This window comes from Coturnix japonica, chromosome 2 (genome assembly GCF_001577835.2).
Source record: "Coturnix japonica isolate 7356 chromosome 2, Coturnix japonica 2.1, whole genome shotgun sequence".
Classification (NCBI taxonomy): Eukaryota; Metazoa; Chordata; class Aves; order Galliformes; family Phasianidae; genus Coturnix; species Coturnix japonica.
The window spans coordinates 101,274,710-101,292,868 of record NC_029517.1 but is presented as its reverse complement, the minus strand read 5'-3'; the positions used below and the strand labels follow the sequence as shown (position 1 = coordinate 101,292,868).

General features: G+C 39.6%; 1 protein-coding gene across 2 annotated transcripts; it reads right to left on the bottom strand.

The window, feature by feature from the left end:
* Positions 1 to 872: 872 nt before the first annotated feature.
* On the bottom strand, positions 873 to 15,726 carry UBXN2B (UBX domain protein 2B). 2 transcript variants are annotated; one of them, XM_015855649.2, is made up of 9 exons: positions 15,478 to 15,726; positions 14,552 to 14,643; positions 12,106 to 12,177; positions 11,766 to 11,925; positions 10,243 to 10,320; positions 6,478 to 6,587; positions 5,905 to 6,042; positions 3,733 to 3,894; positions 873 to 2,482 (listed from the first exon to the last, which is right to left on the bottom strand). In XM_015855649.2, the coding sequence occupies exons 1-9, from the start codon at positions 15,709 to 15,711 to the stop codon at positions 2,320 to 2,322; spliced, it is 1,209 nt and encodes a 402-aa protein (XP_015711135.2). In that variant the 5' UTR covers positions 15,712 to 15,726; the 3' UTR covers positions 873 to 2,319. The 2 variants fall into 2 exon arrangements, with proteins under 2 accessions (XP_015711135.2, XP_032298625.1); XM_032442734.1 differs by lacking the exon at positions 873 to 2,482 and adding an exon at positions 2,584 to 2,810.
* Positions 15,727 to 18,159: the final 2,433 nt, after the last annotated feature.

Sequence of the window (18,159 nt, the reverse complement as noted above, 5' to 3'; positions counted from 1 at the left end):
GCCTGAGCCTTTCATGAGCTGCCTAGAAGAGTGATAGCATATCGCTTCTATTTCACAGAAGCTAAGAGGAACTTCCAAGCACCTCAGGAGTCTTGCTCCATGAGAGATGATCAACCAGTTCCATTTTCATACTCCCTCCTTCCTTGTAGCCATTCTTAGCTACATGCAGATCTTTATTCTAAGAACAACTCTGTACCTTTTGTTCACAGTATCACAGTCTCGTGTGGGTTTGGAAGGGACCTTAGAGATCATCAAGTCCAACCCCCGGGATTTGAGCCTCCTGTGTAGCAGAGCAGCACTTCTACCACTTGCACCTTTTGTGCCTAGAGTGAGAATTTAACATTAATAAAAAGGGAGGACAACAATTATGAAAGAGAATAAGAGTTCTAGAGGTTTTCAAGTACTTAGAGGCAGTGAAATATTTTAATTCACGCACTGACATGTATTCCTAATGCTTGACAAAATAAACTCAACTACTAGGGCTCCTAGATCCTATCAGCTGCTACTGAACATTAACATTCACCAGCTACTTGAAATAAACACTGTCATAATATGAGCTGTTTTTTGGCACAGCAAGAGGGAAAAAAAATATTATTTGATTAAACATTGTGTTTAATGTCAGCTTTCAGAAATAATAAGCAGTGGAACTGCACCTACATTCTGAGCTGAAATAAGCCCAAAGCACAGACTGCCTATGGTCTGCTTCACAATACTGACTCTGACCTCAAATTTATAGGTAGAATATAAATGTATAAAACACAAGCATAGTGCGTGTCCATCCCTTTCCATGTAGGCCTGAATATCTTTTATATTTGGCAAGCAACATAATCAGCACTTCGACACAACAGAAACTGAGACGAACAAAAACTGCCTACGGTCTTTTAACGTAGAAGTTTATTTACTCAGCACATTAAATGCATTATGATTAAATCATGCCAACAGATTACAAAAGCAAATGGCTTCAATTACAACTGCACATTTAAAATTTACGAAAACTTCTGCTTTGAGATGAAAAGTTGAGATTAATCTGATATACCAACCAAAGATAAAGCTATGCATAAATAAGTGTGTTGATATTTGCAAGGTAAAATAATCAGTGAAAACAGGATTTTTAATACATATATCTGTACAAAGAATACAGACCATTTACCCTCCTTCAGAGTCTGATCCATTCATTTGATATAAAGCCACAAATATTATAAATCTGCAGCCAGTCTACCCACTATGTAAGATTCCTACTTACATATTACCACTTTATTTGAAATATATATATGTGATTTCAAAGATTAAGAGGTTTAATTATACAGCCTCCAATGGAAGTGTATAATGGCAAGTTGCACAATTAAATCCCCACTGAATATTACAAAAGGTCTTTAGCCAAAATTCCAAGTATAAAGATCTGACTTTCAGGTCAAAGCCACACAATCAATTAACACATCTACTTTTGTGCATGCAAATGACTGAATAAACAATGTTTGTGTCTGTGCACCTTTGTAGTTTTTATTTAAGTAACTGTTCATGTGAAGAATCACACAGCTGCACAGGGTTCAAGTTCAAAGTGACCAGAGACCTACCATCACAAAACCTACATCACAGCAGTTCTTCAGATGACAGCGGTCTTTCTCACTTCCTTAACTTCAGAAGAAAAGAAATTCATAGTTTACACCACAAGTAGAACAACCAGAATACAAATGAGAACGCTACTATAGTCCGCTAGAGCTGAGCTTTGCATCTCCTGATACTGATTCTCTCAAAACAACAATATAAGGATATTTACATAAGAATTAAAATATAAATAATTATACTACACGATGAAACACTAGAAACAGAATATACAAAACTTATAATACAGCATTAATTATCTGTCAACCTATCAAACATAATACCTTGATGTTAATACAGCTTAGAAGGTAAACATAACCTACAGGCTAAGTTTTCACATGGCTGTTTGTCAATGCAGCATAAAACATTTCCATAGTGCAAATCTTACCAACCGTATGAAATACTCTCTCCCCTCCAGTAAAATGCTTCTTCCCCCCTCCCCCATAAAACAATGAAGAGTCACTGTGATAGCTCACATCTCATACATGCCATTGTTTGAAACATACTAACACAGGGAAACTCAATTTTAACACTGAAAAGGGGTTAAACAATGCTGAGAAATTAAAATAAGATATGCCATAGCTGGAAGACATGAAAATCAAGAATCTGATCTATGGAAGTGGAAGAATAAAGATGCCGATCCTTCTGTTTTTCATCTACTGAAAACATTGTATGACAATACAGCACAGACTCCATACTGTAGCAATGGCTCTAAGATTACTTTAGTTGCTGAAGAATCACAGTGTTAAGTATATCTGCTTCTCGTAGAGTCAGGCTTTCATCTGTTAGCTCTTTATTTGGAAAGGTCGTCACAAGAACAAAATCAGTTGTTGCAAATGCTGGACGGGACTGGATAATGAAATCTCGAATATCTTTAATCCTGTGGAAGGGATATGGACATGAAAGCTGTGCATATAGACATGATTGCATTCCAACCTGAATCTCTGAAGACTAAGAACACAATAACAGATTGAAAAACTGTTTAATATGTCCTAATGGTTTTACTTTTCAATTTCATCCATACTGGTAAGTAATTTCTCGAACTGGTGCTGGGAAGGAAGAGCCTGGGCTGGTACTATCAAGCCTACTGAAGTAGGAGATGTTATTGCTGCAAATTCTTGTCTATTGGCATCTCAGCTGAAATTACCTTCTTGTAGTCTATGTATTTTGTCAGGTGAAGAAAGCTGCACATTGGCTCTGCCCTTATTCTGAGACAGAAATGGAAGGGAAAAGAAAAAGAGACCAGGTGAACTCTCAAAGCCATATAACAGCTTTGTAAAGAAACTGAGTCCACACTAAGATAACTAAGATCATTTTCAAGACAAGTTTCAGCTGTGTTCTAACACAGTGCTGCACATTTTGGAGTGCATTAACTTGAGCCTTGCCTGCTACCAAGTGTGGGTAGAACTGCTACCCAAATCTCTGCCTTCTGCTCAAAGTTCTCTCAGCCACGTAGAATAGAAAGTGCAAAGCATAATTTCACAGAACTTTGCTCTAAAACAATCTCTTAGACAAATAAATGAGGTTGGCCAACACCATTTGTGGTAATACCCCAACAATGTCAATAAAAGTAATGGCAAGCTCTAAACGGCTGCCTACTAAGTTGACTGGAGCAGACGGTCACTGAATAAGAAGACAGAGGCATTTAACACCTTGGTATTTAACAGCAACGATGAATTCTTGGGGTGGCTGGGCCCCAGAGTTGGAGGACCCTGACTTTACATCTATAGTCAATGGAACTGTAAAGGAACGACTGTAGTATCGTCAGATACTACAGACATCAGTTTCCTCCGGAACAGTAAGGGGAACTCATACCTAAACAGACACTTCTCATGGCTGGTACTGAGTCTTTACAAATCACAGGACACTGCAAGTCAAGAAAGTTTGTGACTTTGCAATTACCAAATATCCTGTGTTTACAATTACACAGTTTTGCTCTGATGGTCAATTTATCAATACATCTCTGTCTATGAAAACAATGCAGATGTGTGATATTGGAACTTTATTTCCCCCTTTTTGGTGCTTTGCTGATATGAATTTGATGATAAAGAGCAAACTTACCAAAATAGTTATTGTTACCTGTATTGAATCACAGATGAAGAATTAATTATTGATGTATAATTAATTTACCTGTGTGTTTGATTAAATCTTTGTATTAATCGGCTTCCATCAGCTAATCTGATTTGAATTTTAGTTGCTGGAATGGAATCATCGATCAGAACAGGTGCATTAAGAATGGATTTGTCCTCCTCCTCTGGAGATGAAGGTGTGCTGACTATTTCAGGTGTAAGACTAGACAAGTGGAAAAAAAACCCACAAAACAAGATAAATAATACTTATATAGTTTCTTTTCAAAGACTGTAAAATTCCACATATATTTTTACTGTATCTTGTGTAGATCCTTACCTATTTAATATCAGGTAAATGTAATCAGGTACAAACTGGAATATCTGAACTGAAATATTATGCGTACAGAACATGAAATGACAGTCTTTGATACTAAGATTACAGATCATAACTCATGGACTGTATTTAAAATAATAAATACACAACATTATACTGCACTAACTGTCCCAAACTACTTTAGAAATTGCTGTCATGAGCACTGTTTTATGATTCTGGGTATGCCCCTCTTTTTTAGAACACAAGTGATACCAGCAGGTAATTGGCAACACCACACAGAAAGCTTTGTCCTGCATAATATACAAATAAAGTAAATCTGACTGGAGAGAACTATTTGGGGACAGGACTAGGGGTAATGGGCTGAAACTTCAGCATAGGAAGTTCCACACAAATGTGCGGAAGAACTTCTTTACAGTGAGGGTGACGGAGCACTGGAACAGGCTGCCCAGGGAGGTGGTGGAGTCTCCTTCTCTGGAGATATTCAAGACCTGCTTGGACGCCTACCTGTGTGATGTGATGTAGGGAGCCTGCTTTGGCAGGAGGGTTGGACTTGATGATCTCTAGAGGTCCCTTCCAACCCCTACAATTCTGTGATTCTGTGTGATTTGGTCCCTTTCTTTCACTGCTTAAATAGCTAAGACTGCACAAGCTACCAAAACAATCTACAATGGGTGTGCACATTCTTCAATATAGAACCTCCTCTCTTCCCTGCCTGTTTTTGTTTTGTATTTCTTTAAGTAGCACAAATAAGTGCTCAGGTGAAAATGTTATTGCATACAATTATTCGCAGCATCACTCCTAAAAGAGCTTCTTACCTTTTTATTGCTTGTGAGCACATTTTCTGATTATTATTTTTTAAAAAACAGGAAATACAGTTTGGAAACTGCTAAGAAGCATTTACTGAATTACAGAGAATCATAGAAGACCTCAGGTTGGAGAAGACCTTAAACATCATCAAGTCCAACCAGAACCCAACCATACTACCTTAACTCTAACAACCCTCCACTAAATCATGTCCCTGAGCACCACATCCAGAAGGCTTTTAAACACATCCAGGGATGGTGACTCAGCCACCTTCCTGGGAAGCCTATTCCAGTGCTTAACCACCCTTTCTGCAAAGAAGTGTTTCCTGATATCCAACCTAAACTTACCCCAACGCAACTTGAGGCCACTCCTCCTTGCCCTGTCACCTGTCAGCAGTGAGAAGAGACCAACCCCGCTCTCACTGCAATCACCTTTCAGGCATTTGAAGAGATCAATAATGTCTTCCCTCAGCCTCGTCTTCCCCAACATTAAGTGCAACAGCATACCGTTAATATCTTTTTTTTTTGCAAACAAATAAATCACACAAATAGACACGACCACAAATAGAAGCCTAGGAGTACTCGCAACTCAACAGCTCTTATCAAATCAGTGGGAGAAGATGCTATAAAACCAATAATTGTTATGTAAAAACGCCTGCTTGCTGGCAGAGTTGTCACTTAACTGTTTACTATGACAGTAATTTAATCTGAACAGAGATTAAGTATATTTGGACAAAGTAAACACTCAGAACATGGGAATGATTTCTGCAATATTATGTACCAGTTCTATTGGTATAAAAAAAAATATAGAGAGACAAAATCATACATTAGAATAGGCAGAGAAATCTTGTATTTACAACAGACATCTAGCAGATCTAAGAGCAGGTCCAGGACACAGAAGACTTGCCTTTTAGTAAGATTACATATAAGCTTTCACGGTTACAAGTGACTATAAAATCAGTGCTGGGACCTTGAAATCAAGGTGGCACAAAGTGATTTCATACTGGTGTCATCACTTGATTAGTTCTCCAAAAGAACTAATTAAATCCAGCTTTTGGCATGACAAATAGACGCAGAAAACTCAGTGATTTTTTACCTTCCAAGTTTTTGCCCTTCTCCACTGAAAGCTTTGAATCTCAGTCTTGGCTTCACATATTCCTGCTCCTGGTGATCTTCCATATCCAGGTTAACCTGGCCACCATGAACAAGTCGCTGCAGTTCCACAGGAATTTCCCTTAATACAAAAAAAGGCTCCCGGTTACGCTCTGTACTGCAATGAAGAATTACACAAAAATCTTACACTGTACAAGCTCATGCTTGTTGTCCGCTTACTTTAAAAGCCATAGATGCCCAGTTGTTTTATGAATTGGCTTGGTCTCAAAATAACAGATAAAATGAAAAACTAAAATGAAGAAAAAAGATCAGCATAGAAATTACCAATAAAATATGCAGAACTAACAGCCTATATGAGTAAAGTTAGAAGTTAAGCCACCAACAAATATCAGTTTTTTAATTACTCTATGCATCTGCTGACAAATATGGATCTCATTTGATAGGTACAAACATAGCAGAAACGTTGAGTTTTTAATAATTTTGGTCCTTTAGAGAATACAGTTTTCTTCAGTTCACTTGAAGGATGTGCCCCAATAAAATTGCTGTTTTAACTCACCCTCTTTTAACAGACTCAAGAAACTGAGCATTTATTGGGTCTGAATAGGATCTCAGTTCTCCATCATCTAAACTGAAGCCGTTCCTCCACAGTTTCAGCAAAATCTGAACCTAGGGAAAAACACAGATGTTCAAGAAAGTGAAGATACACAGGTAAAGTATTTCAGTTTCCTACAGATTACTATTTATTCCACAGCCAATTTTACATTTGTGGTAAAAAGTCTCTTATTAATCTGTTATTCATGCGCCAGGGCAAGTTTAGGTTGGATATTAGGAAGAACTTCTTTACAGAAAGGGTAGTTAAGTACTGGAATAGGCTCCCCAGGGAGGTGGTTGAATCGCCATCCCTGGTTGTGTTCAAGAGCCGTTTGGATGTGGTACTCAGGGATATGATTTAGTGTAGGGTTTTTAGAGTTAGGGTTCTGGTTAGGCTGCAGTTGGACTCGATAATCTTCAAGGTCTTTTCCAACCTGGGTAATTCTATGATTCATGACATACAGACAATATACAATGACTTCATAATGAGCTTGACTGTGTTTGAACTACATTTAAAAGCAGTAAACACTTCCTGTTGATAAAACAAGAAATAAATGCATGTATTTATGAAATATTGCTGACATACCAGTTAGAGCTATAATTGCCATTTCATCAAATTGTTAAACTGCAGTTAAAGTTGATACTAGCTCTACCCTGCACCTCTCTTTCCTGTAACTAATGCCTTACTGTCCAGCTCCCAACCTAGACCACGTCCTTTAGCTTCTCCTGTTTTTCCTGCCTTGATGAGCTTAACATCAACTCTAGGCACTCATCTGAATAGCAAGGTATAGAAGATTTTGTATTTTTGACTTTCCCTCACTTCCACACAATGACGTGATCCCAAGCAAAATCTGACAGGAGAAAAGGGAGAAAAAGAAGAAAAGATTTGCTTTTAACCTGGATCATCTCCCTGATCCAACTTATCACTTCTGTTGGCTTGTGGGAACAAGAGGCTGGACTAGACTGTCTTTCAACCTAACATTCTAAATTTTTTTTGGTTGGTTGGTTTTTTAATATTATGAGACTAACAGAGTATACTAACTTGGTTTCTTTCTTATTAATCAGTGGAAGAATTTAAGCTGTATCTAAGCACAGGAAAAAGAAGACTGAAAGTCATGCTCAGTCTGAAAAGCTGGCAAATAAAAGCTTTTGATGTCTCCACTATCTTCATATTATCAGCTAGGATGCATTTAATTTGTATAAGGAAGAAAAGGAGGAATCACTTAAAAGAAAAGATGACCTGATTTTTCCCACATTCGATCTTGAGTAAGAGCAGACTATCACACAAACTGCATCAAGTACAGCAAAGAAGTGTCAAGATGAGAGGATGGGAGTAACCTGAACAGAGAGGATTTATAAAACCAGCCATTTATAATTTGTGTGACAGAATGGTTTAATAAAATTCAGCCACTCACATGAAAGCATGAAAAACATGAATGCCAAGATGGAGAAAAACTTCTCTTTTTTTCCCCCATCATTCTGTTTCAAGTAGTGAAACCAGCACTTTCTCAGCTGTGGGTCAGCACCCAGTCTCTGACTTGAGCCTTCTTTCCCACTAGTTACAGTCTGCTATAAAAGGAAAACCATGCATTTTCCACCACACTGAAAATAATTTGCAAAGAGAAGACTCCAGCATAAATTGTATGTGGACGATATAAAAAAATTATAAAGACACAATGAGATGAGTATTATTATTAAAGAATAATGGGATTCTTTTAGATTGTTATCTGTTTTTAGAAATAACTATGTCTCAAGTTAGCTTCAAGATTTAAGGCAATTTTGAACTTGAATCGTGTCTAGAGAAAGCTAATTGATTACTTGTCAGTCAGCCTCACCCCTCAATTCCTGGGAAGGGACTGGAGCAGCTAAACCTGGAAATCATTTTCCAGGCATAGGAAAGACATCAAATTCATCATGAGCAGTCAGCATGGATTCATCAAGTAGAAGCTGTGTTTGACCAACTTCTGTAATGAAATGACTGGCCTGGTAGATGAGGGGAGAACAGTCGACATTGCCCACCTGGAGATGAGCAAATAGTGAGCTGGACTGAAAACGAGATGAACAGACAGGCCCAAAGGGTGGTAATGAGTAGAACAGTCTAGTTGGAGGCAAGTAACTAACAATGTACTCCACAAACCAACAGTGGGTTTAATCCTGTCTGGAATCTTCATTAGTGATCTCACCAATGGAACAGAACATACCCTCAGCAAGTTTGAAGATGATACAAAAACTGGGAGAAGTAGCTGATACACCAGAGGGTCGCGCTGCCATTCACAGACACCTCAACAGGATGGAAAATGGGCTGACAGGAACTTAATGATGCTCAACAAGAAATGCAAAGCCCATCATCTGGAGAAGAAAACATCGTAGTCATTACCACACTGAGGGGCACTTACTGGGAAGCAGCTTGGCAAAACCTGAGAGGACACCAAATAGAACACAATCCAGCAGTGTGCCCTTACAGCAAAGGTGCCTAATGGTATCCTGGACTGTATTAGGCAAAGCTTTTCCAGTAGTTGACCATATCTAGAGCACTGTGTCCAATTTCAGGCTCCCCAGTACAAGAAAAACACAAACATAATGGAGAATGACCAGCAAAGGGCCTCAGATGAAGGGAATGGAGCATTCTCTCCTATGTGGAAAGTCTGACACTGAGCTGGGCTTGTTCAGCCTGAAGAAGCCAAAGCTCAGGGAGATTTCATCAGTGTGTAAATCCCTAAAGGTGCAAACAAAACAGAGCCAGGCTGTGTACATTGATGCCCAGCACCAGGACAAGAGGTAATGGACACAAACTGGAATACAGGTTTTCTTTGAACATCAGGAAACATTTTTTTTTTGTTTATACTTTGCAGGTTTCTGAGCAATAGAACATTGCATCTAGAGAGGTTGTGGAGTCTTCTACTTAGAGATCTTCAAAAGCTGCCTCAACATGGCATCCTGGGCAACAGGCTCAAGGTGTACCGCCTTCAGCAGAAGGGTTGGACCAGATGACCTGAACAAAGACAATTCCCGTCTCAACTACTCTGTGAAATCATGGATAAGGACCCTGCTAACTGTATACAAGTCATAATCAAAGCAGTCTCTCCCCAGAATTTTGAAGAAATCCTTCATTTTTCTGGCTTTCCTAAGTTGTGGTATCATATAACATTCAGATGACTTGCTTTTCTAAATTATGAACTACCCCAAAATCACTCTTTTAACTTATAATTATTCTTATTTTACCAAGCATGGTAAAGATATTCAGGTGGTAGGTATTTACCAGTGAGTAAGTATCACTTCTAACATAAGTGCAGAGCAAAAAATGTTAAACAGAAATCACTAATTACCAAGGGGTTTTAATTAACCCAAATCAGTTCAGTGAATGCCTACATTATAGTATGCTTAACAGCTGTTGTGTCTCTTCTCTGCGTCAAATGAAGCTTTTATTTCTAACCTCTGCTTCGCAACTCTGGTCAGGAGATCAGAATGCTCCCAGCAACTCATGTTCCCAAAGCTGCATGTGGTCACCCAGTCCTCTTACCCAGCATATCCATAACACAGCCCTTAGTGGTATCCACTAAATATTTTTCCTCTGGAAACACTTTCACTTAATTTCTACTGAACACATTTCTAATGTTTAGATATTTGTCCTTCATAGACAACTGCAGTAATACTGATATTTTAAGCTGTAGACATAGTAAAGGCAGGCAACTATCAGAGACTTTTTATGGCTATTCAGAATTGTACTTACATCTTGATTTTCTCCGTATATATATTCAGAGTGCTTTTGAGACGAGTCACCCAATCTATATCCACCACCTGAAAATGACTGAAAAATATACAAAGTAAAGCTCATTGAAGAGATAACTGAAACACTTTATTAAATTAATACAATTGAAAACAACAGCACACTTGCTTCAATAGCAAAAACAAACAATTGTAACTTGTATGCTTTCTAAAAATATATATATATATCTAGTAACTTTTATAGGATCAATATTAGTTTCTACTCTGTCCACTGAACATAAGTAATGCAACACAGACATTGTGACAACTGCAGTTAATTTTTAAAAATCAACTTAATTAAAAATGAAGCAAATAATCCCAGTTCAAGCTGATTCCTAACAATTCTTCCCACACATCATGTGGGAACAACCAAGGGATCAGGCCCAGCCAGCATGGATTCATCAAAGGCAGGTTCTGCTTGAACAGCCTCATCTCCTCATCTCTATCAATGATTTAGTGACCCACCTTGTGGATGAGGGAAAGGCTGTTGACACAGCCTACATAGACCTGAGCATCGCATTTGACACTGTCTTCCACCCTACTCACTCCTGGAGAAGTTGGCAAAGGCTGAAGCCAATAGGATGAAATTCAACAAGACCAAGTCTTGCACTTTGGCCACAACAACCCCAGGCAACACTACATGCTTGAAGCAGAGTAGCTGGAAGACCGTGTGGAAGAAATGGACCTGGGAGTGTCAGTCAGTGCTTGCTTAATGCAAGCCAGCAGTGTGCCCAGGTGGCCAAGAAGGCCAATGGCATTCTGGCTTGTATCAGAATGAATTTTGCCAGCAGGAACAGGGGGGTGATCGTTCCTCTGTACTCAGCAGTGGTGAAGTACTGCGTTCAGTTTTGGGCTCCTTACTTATAAGAAAGACATGGGAGCCCTGGAGTGTGTCCAGAGAAGGGCAATGAAGCCAAGAAGGGTCTGGAGCACAAGTCCTATGGGGAGTGGCTGAGGGAACTCAGGGAATACCACATCACTCTCCAAAGCTCCCTGAAGGTAGGTTGTGGCAAGGGCGGGGGGATCCACCTCTTCTCCCATGTAACTAGTGATAGGACTAGAGGGAATGGCCTCCAGTTGCACCAAAGGAGGTTCAGGTTGGATATTAGGAAAAATTTCTTCTCAGAAAAAGTGGTCAGGAGCTGGAATGGGCTGCCCTGGGAGGTGCTGGAGATACCATCTCTGGAGGTGTTCAAGAAACATTTAGATGTACTGAGGGACATAGTTTAATGGGGAAGTATTGGTGGCAGTTGGACGGTTGGACTGGATGATCTGGGAGGTCTTTTCCAACCTTGGTGATCCTGTGATTCCCTGAAATTGCATGGAAGCACTTTTTTTTTTTTCTTGAACAAGCTACTGAGCACACATAGTACACAACTGCATTGATCAAATCCCTCTGCTCTCTGCAAACCACGGAAAGACATATTTGCTCTCATTTGATTACGGAGCCTGATGTAAATAGAGATCAAAATGCCTTTTGACTTTTACCTTTGCTTTACTGAAGTCACCAGATGTTCTTGAAGCTTCATCTAGTGGCACAGCCCCGTGTTCTTTTGCTTCTTTGAAGAGTTCAGCAACAATTTTACTTGGATTGTTAGAAGCCCCAGAAATTTGTAATCCTCGATATTCTGAGTCACCTGAATAAAATCTTTAGAATAATAACATTCATAACCAACAATGCTTTAAAATGACAAGTATCATTTTTCTCTTCCCATTAATGAAAGTAAGTCAATGGACAAATGCATTTTCAAAAACAGGTGGAGCAATGTTAGGAAAAATAACAATTACTTTCACAATTGTTAAATGAGTTTTTTTGTTTTCAAAATACCTTTGGTTTTCTTTGTCATCACTCATACTTCTCTCTGGTTTTCTCAAACTTCTGAAAGAATCAATTTTAAGACTGTTGAGAAAAAAGAAAGAACATACATGAAGATGACCAGCACATACTCTACATCTGTATCAGAGGTACTAAATTCTTCACATCCAACTTCTGAAACCATTAAAGCTAAGGACATATTTTTATCATTTTTTAAACATGACGATTTTATTTCTAAGCCAGACAAAATCCTCCAGAAGATCCACCTTGATGATAAGTTTATCTTCTCATAATAGCTTTTTGTCCAAAGTACACAGATGCTTTATATCGAACAAGCCTGAAGTGGAATTCTGCTGGTGGTCTCACTGATAATAAAGGTAATATTACTAGTTGAACATCTATTGGAGAATCCTGTCTACCAGTGTTAACTTCACTTCCAATTCTTCCCATGTTTTAGCTGATTTTGTTGCTTAGTGAAGTCACTGCTGTCACTTTCTTTGATGCCCTGGAGTTCCTGTCTATGTGTAACCCAGAACCTAAGAAGTAGTAGTTTTCACTTCTATCCTGCATGACTTTAGAAACTCATTGAGTGGCAATGTTGCAAAGACTTTGAATACATTATTAAATTCCAGTTTCATTCTATCTTAGATCAAGGACCAGTTGGTAAGCTACCAGAAGACAAACGAGGTTGTCAGTTTACAATATGCCAAGAAGAGCTGTACAGATGTAAACCCTCATCATGGAGTATTTCACAATTAAACTCACCGATGCAAAATCTATGTAAGGCAGCCAAGCTCACAGGCAGGATAAGAACACACACACAACAGTCCACTACATGGCAGTTTGCTAGTTCAGCAATATTTCACCACAGTACATTTCAAATCAAAATATAGTAGAGCAGAGCATCACTGTGTTAAGTACTGCTGTAAAAACAAAGTGATTCTACGGCTCCAAGAAGGATCTGTTTTTTATCTTCTCAGAAAAAAGATGCATAGTTACAGACTTAGGTCATTGGCAGTAAAAGCTCTTCTATGGTATTCTTCTATCCTTAATCCCTTCTGTTTTCTTGCCTCGACACACTGTAGGCTCTGTGGGCCTTGTACTTTTATGCCAACTGACCTAAATTTGGTGAAGGTGCTAGAGAATGCATAATAGAATGGTATTTGCTCCAGTAGGGCCCACAGACATCCTCTATACCTGCAACTGTGCGGACAAGTAGATGACTTCCAGAGAAGCATTATGTTTCCTTGCCATTAACACCTACCATTTAAAAGGAAAATGAAATCAATTAAAAATCTCTCTATATATCTTATTTTGGATACCATGCAAATAGCTTAACTGTAGCCATTTTCCACTCTCAGATTCCAACATGATTGCCAACAAAGAACAAGTGCTTGCCAATACCTGTCATGCTAAGTATTTGCAACACTGTATTGAAGCTCATTCTTCAGCTGGAACAGGAAGCTGTAACTTCTTGACAGGTACTGGTAAATTGAGTTGTTTGTTTTATTTGTTTGTAGATTCTGTTCTATGTACCTGATTTTAGGCAGTTTTATCCAAGAAACCCGAACTATGATTCTGCAGTTTTCTCATTTGGTGCTAAATTCCTTCTTCATAAGGATCTGCATTTGAAAATACATTTGAGGCATAGTGCTGCTGACTAAGCTCCTTCCTCCTATTTGACCTCTTTTGAAATGGAGATTCATATTGGCAGCAGTGAATGAAAGACAAGCCAGATACAATCCTTGTTATGGCCTCATTGACAGTGATGATTTAAAGACTCCTTTAGAACAATTTAAAGAACAATTAATTAAGAACTGGCGAGGTTTCTTTATAAAAGTTTTAAAGCTATATTGAATCTTCAAACCCCATTGCGTGAACCACAAACACTACAGAGCAGCAAAACCTGGCTTTATATCTACAAACATGTCTTCTATCCACCCAGAACTACCAAACAGCTCAATCGCAAAGTCACCCTAATTTCTCTCACCTCCTATGAACCCACTACTCATTTATCTGGCTAGTTACTTAAGTAGTACTGACCTAAACAGAAGACTGAGAGCAGCTCTCGTCAAGTGTCACACAAACTACTGATTTGCTGAATTGTGAAGGAAAGAACTGCAGTATTTTTCTGACACAGCAATTACCTGAATTCAGGCTCTGCAGAAAAAAAAACAAACAAACAAGCAGCACCGCATTTCACTTGGAGCATCTTAGGTGAAGTGGGTTTAAAGCACTTTGGAATAGCATATGACACAACAGCTCCCAAAAAAATATGACTAAAAAAGCATTCTAAGACACAGACTATGCATTGTTAAAGGGATTCCAAACTTTTGACCATGAACTGCTGTAGAGCACTGTCTATACAAAAAGAAGATGAAGTAACTATGACAACAGCATTTTGTTAGCTAACACAGCACCTATTTGACACATGTCTGAAGTACAAAGCTCGCCTTACCCCTTTGAGTTACTCATCCTTGTCGTTGTTGGCTTGTCAGGACACAAGGACTGCCTTTTAGCTTCATCTTCATATAACTCTGCCAAGGCCAACTGTTGAAAACAGTACTCATTTTAGAGGTCTAGAGCTACATATGGAACAGAAATGAGACACACTAATGCTAAATGTGCACATCATCAGAAAATTAGAGACATCAACATGAGAACTCACAACTAATTCTCTAAATTCAGCTTCCTTTCTATTGAGATAATTAGTATGATCATGGCAGTGATGTGATACTTGTACTCTGCTTGCACTTGGTCCACACAGTCTCATTAGCTACCGCCAGCCAATATTAAAGCTCCAGAATACACACACATATGTTACTCATATCACACAGAATCACAGAATGACCCGGGCTGGAAGGGACCTCAAGGATCATGTAGTTCCAACCCCCCTGCCTGGCAGGGCCACCAAACATACACCTTTACTAGATCAGGTTGCCCAGGGCCCCGTCCAACCTGGTCTTGAACACCTCCAAGGACGGGGCATCCACAACCTCCCTGGGCAGCCTGTTCCAGGGCCTAACCACTCTCCTAGTGAAGAACTTTCCCCAACATCCAACCTAAATCTTCCGTCTTTTAACTTAAAACCATTTCCCCGTGCCCTGCTAATCCTGCATATTCTCTTCAATGCTAATAAACTGCAATAAAGTTGCTAAGAGTACCTCGGATAAAACTGGGAAACAAATACATTACACACATATGACATAGAAATGGGAAACACAAATGCAACTAGAGTAAGTATGTATTAGGATTAAGATACAAACTCAGCCTGACTGCCTTGATTTCCCCGCCCCCTCACTGAGCCCGGCCAGAGTCAGGGGCACCCCTGAGACAACGCTCCGCCCCGCTGAGAGACCGGGACGCCCCTCCCCGCCCTCTCACCTGCAAATCCCGTGCGCTGGGCGGGCGGCCACTACCGCGGTGCTGCCGCTCCCTCCTTAGGCCCGGTCCGGCCGCCGACATTTCCCCATCCTGCTGCGAGGGAGCTGCCCCGCCGTCCGCCATCTTCTGAGGGCGGCCACCCCTCTTGCGGGTCGCCTTGGGCGGGGCCAGAGTCGAGCGGCACTTCCGACTGCCATGGCAATGGAGCGGCCCCGCCCACGGGGATGTTTCCATGGAGAATTCTTTCCAGAGAGCGGTGAGGTGCTGGAACAGGCTGCCCAGAGAGGCTGTGGATGCCCCAGCCCTGGAGGTGTTCAAGGCCAGGCTGGATGGGGCCCTGGGCAGCCTGGTCTAGTACCAGATCTGGAAGCTGGTGGTTCTGCCTGCAGCAGAGGGTTTGGAGCCTGATGATCCTCGAGGTCCTTTCCAACCCAAGCCATTCTATGATCATATTCAAGGATTCCTTACGAAGACAAACAGCATAAACACAAATGTCCACTTTCCTTTAACCATTGCACACAGTGCTGTGTGCTATGGGATATCCTTTCAGCTGCTTGGGGTCAGCTGTCCTGGCTGTGTCCCCCTCTGACTTCTTGCCCACCCCAGCCTCTTCACCAGCAGGGCAAAGTGAGACGAAGAAAACCTCCATACTGTGAAAGCATTGCTTAGTGAGAGCCAAAGCTCAAGTGTGTGGTCAACATTGTCTTAGTCCCAAATGGAAACACAGCACCTGGTGACTGCTATGAAGAATATTAACGCCATCTCAAACAGACCAGTACAATGAACCCCTGAAATTTTGGTTGAGTATTTCATGTCCGAATCAGTACTGAAAGAAAACAATGTAGTGTGAGAAGTAAGACTTGAAATGACCCTAAGTACAACTAATGAAGAACAAGTAATGTTTGAAAGTGTATGTTTTCGTTTTCCCAAGAATGAGCATAAGAAAAATAGGAAACAAGGCAGTAAAAGAATATACATCTAATGAATATATATTATATGTAATAGAAAACAAGTATTGGAAATAGTACAAGTAGAAATCAATAGATCGATTCCAATTAGATATTTCATTACGAAGCAGATCCATTGTATATGCACACAAATAAATATCTGTGAGGCCAGCTGAGATGACTGGCAGCTGAAGAGTTTTGTAATGCAAATTAGTGAATATGCAAGTGATTGCTGCATGCAGTTGGCTACTTGGGGTTTCATCTGAAATTGTGAATTGACAGCTAACATCACTAATTATCCAGCATTCATACAAAATGCTCTATTAATCCTCAACTGAAATGAAGGGGGAACTTTCTTTAGCACGTGATGGTGACCCGTATGCTAAGCTGAGATATTTCTAAAGCAGACAGCTGGATGTGATTCACACTCTATTGAAATAGCCAGCTAACATTTGTTTTCAGTGCCATTCAGACAAAAAACTACCGCTTTCTCTAGTGAGCCTGTCTAGACCCTCCAGAGCTGGAGTCACACACAACCTTTTGAGGCAGACTGTTGAACAGTGCACCTGTGATTGTGTCTTCTTAGTAAGCCAGCTCTTTGGTGAGTATGCAGACTGGAGGATCTGCTCAACTGATCAATAGCAAAGAAAAACTGCTCCAGCATGCAGATCATTCTCATGGGTCAATACTACCTGCTATACATTGGTGTCAGTGTTGTTCTTAGTGAAACCATAGGTGCATGTGATTGCTGTTTCCTGCAGAATCTTTTCAGGTGTTTGACAAAGAAGAACGGCACAGCTGAAGGTTGCATATATAATACATTGCACTTTGCTCTCACATTCTCAGCTCTGTATGCCAATTCATGTGTGCTTGTAAAGAATTTTGGTCCATGGGGAAAAATGTGAATGGAAGTAAAATTCAACTTCCATAGGCTCCTGCTCTTGAAGCCTCTTTATGAATATGTCGAGAAATAAAATGCAGTCATGTGCTGTTCCATTCAGTCTTCCCTGGATTTGTTAGTAGTGTGCAGCTGTTGTCTAAGGGAAAGTGTCCTGTGGTGATACACAATGAATTAGCAAAGATGTCTAAACTGTAATTGCTTTAAAAAGCCAAATGGCTCTATTATTAAATCAGTTGTGTGTGGGTTTTTATGTATGTTTGTTTGTTTGGTTTGTTTTTAAGAAATAAATAGGTATCTCATATTTTGACATGCCTGTCTACCCTAAACACTGGCATTATTCCCATCTGTCATTCTCTGTGCTTACCTCCTCTTTGGTTAAGGCTGCCAGCAGTGTTCAGAGGTCACCTGAATACAGATTAGCATACATATATATATATATATATATATATATATATATATATATATACATACACACACACACACATATATGTATATGTTTAGTGAAATTTATGTAATCTCAGGCATCTGGAAATATTAATCTGCCTATCCCAAGCAGTCATTTTGATTTCTATAACATTATTATTGTGGCCAATGTTTTCTTTCACAGTAATAGATTGAAAGCAGCTAATTACAGTCTGTTGGCTCTAGTTCCTTAAATAAAATTGGTTCTGTATTTTTCTTTATGTCTTAAATACTCTGAGATATTTTTCTTCTGGTTATTAAAACTAGCATCATTTTACAGTCTACTCTTTGGGAATAACTCAGGTAATGGACAACAAGTCTTTTATTTTCAAAATCTCTCTGCAGTTGTTGCTGTCCAGAAGTAAATATATA

Coding starts and splice junctions, on each gene's coding strand:
- UBXN2B (XM_015855649.2), bottom strand. CDS start 15,711: ATGGAAACATCCCCGTGGGCGGGGCCGCTCCATTGCCATGGCAGTCGG. Junction 11,926..12,105: donor GATGACAAAGAAAACCAAAG/GTATTTTGAAAA, acceptor ATTATTCTAAAG/ATTTTATTCAGGTGACTCAG. Junction 6,588..10,242: donor TATACGGAGAAAATCAAGAT/GTAAGTACAATT, acceptor GTTTTTCCCTAG/GTTCAGATTTTGCTGAAACT.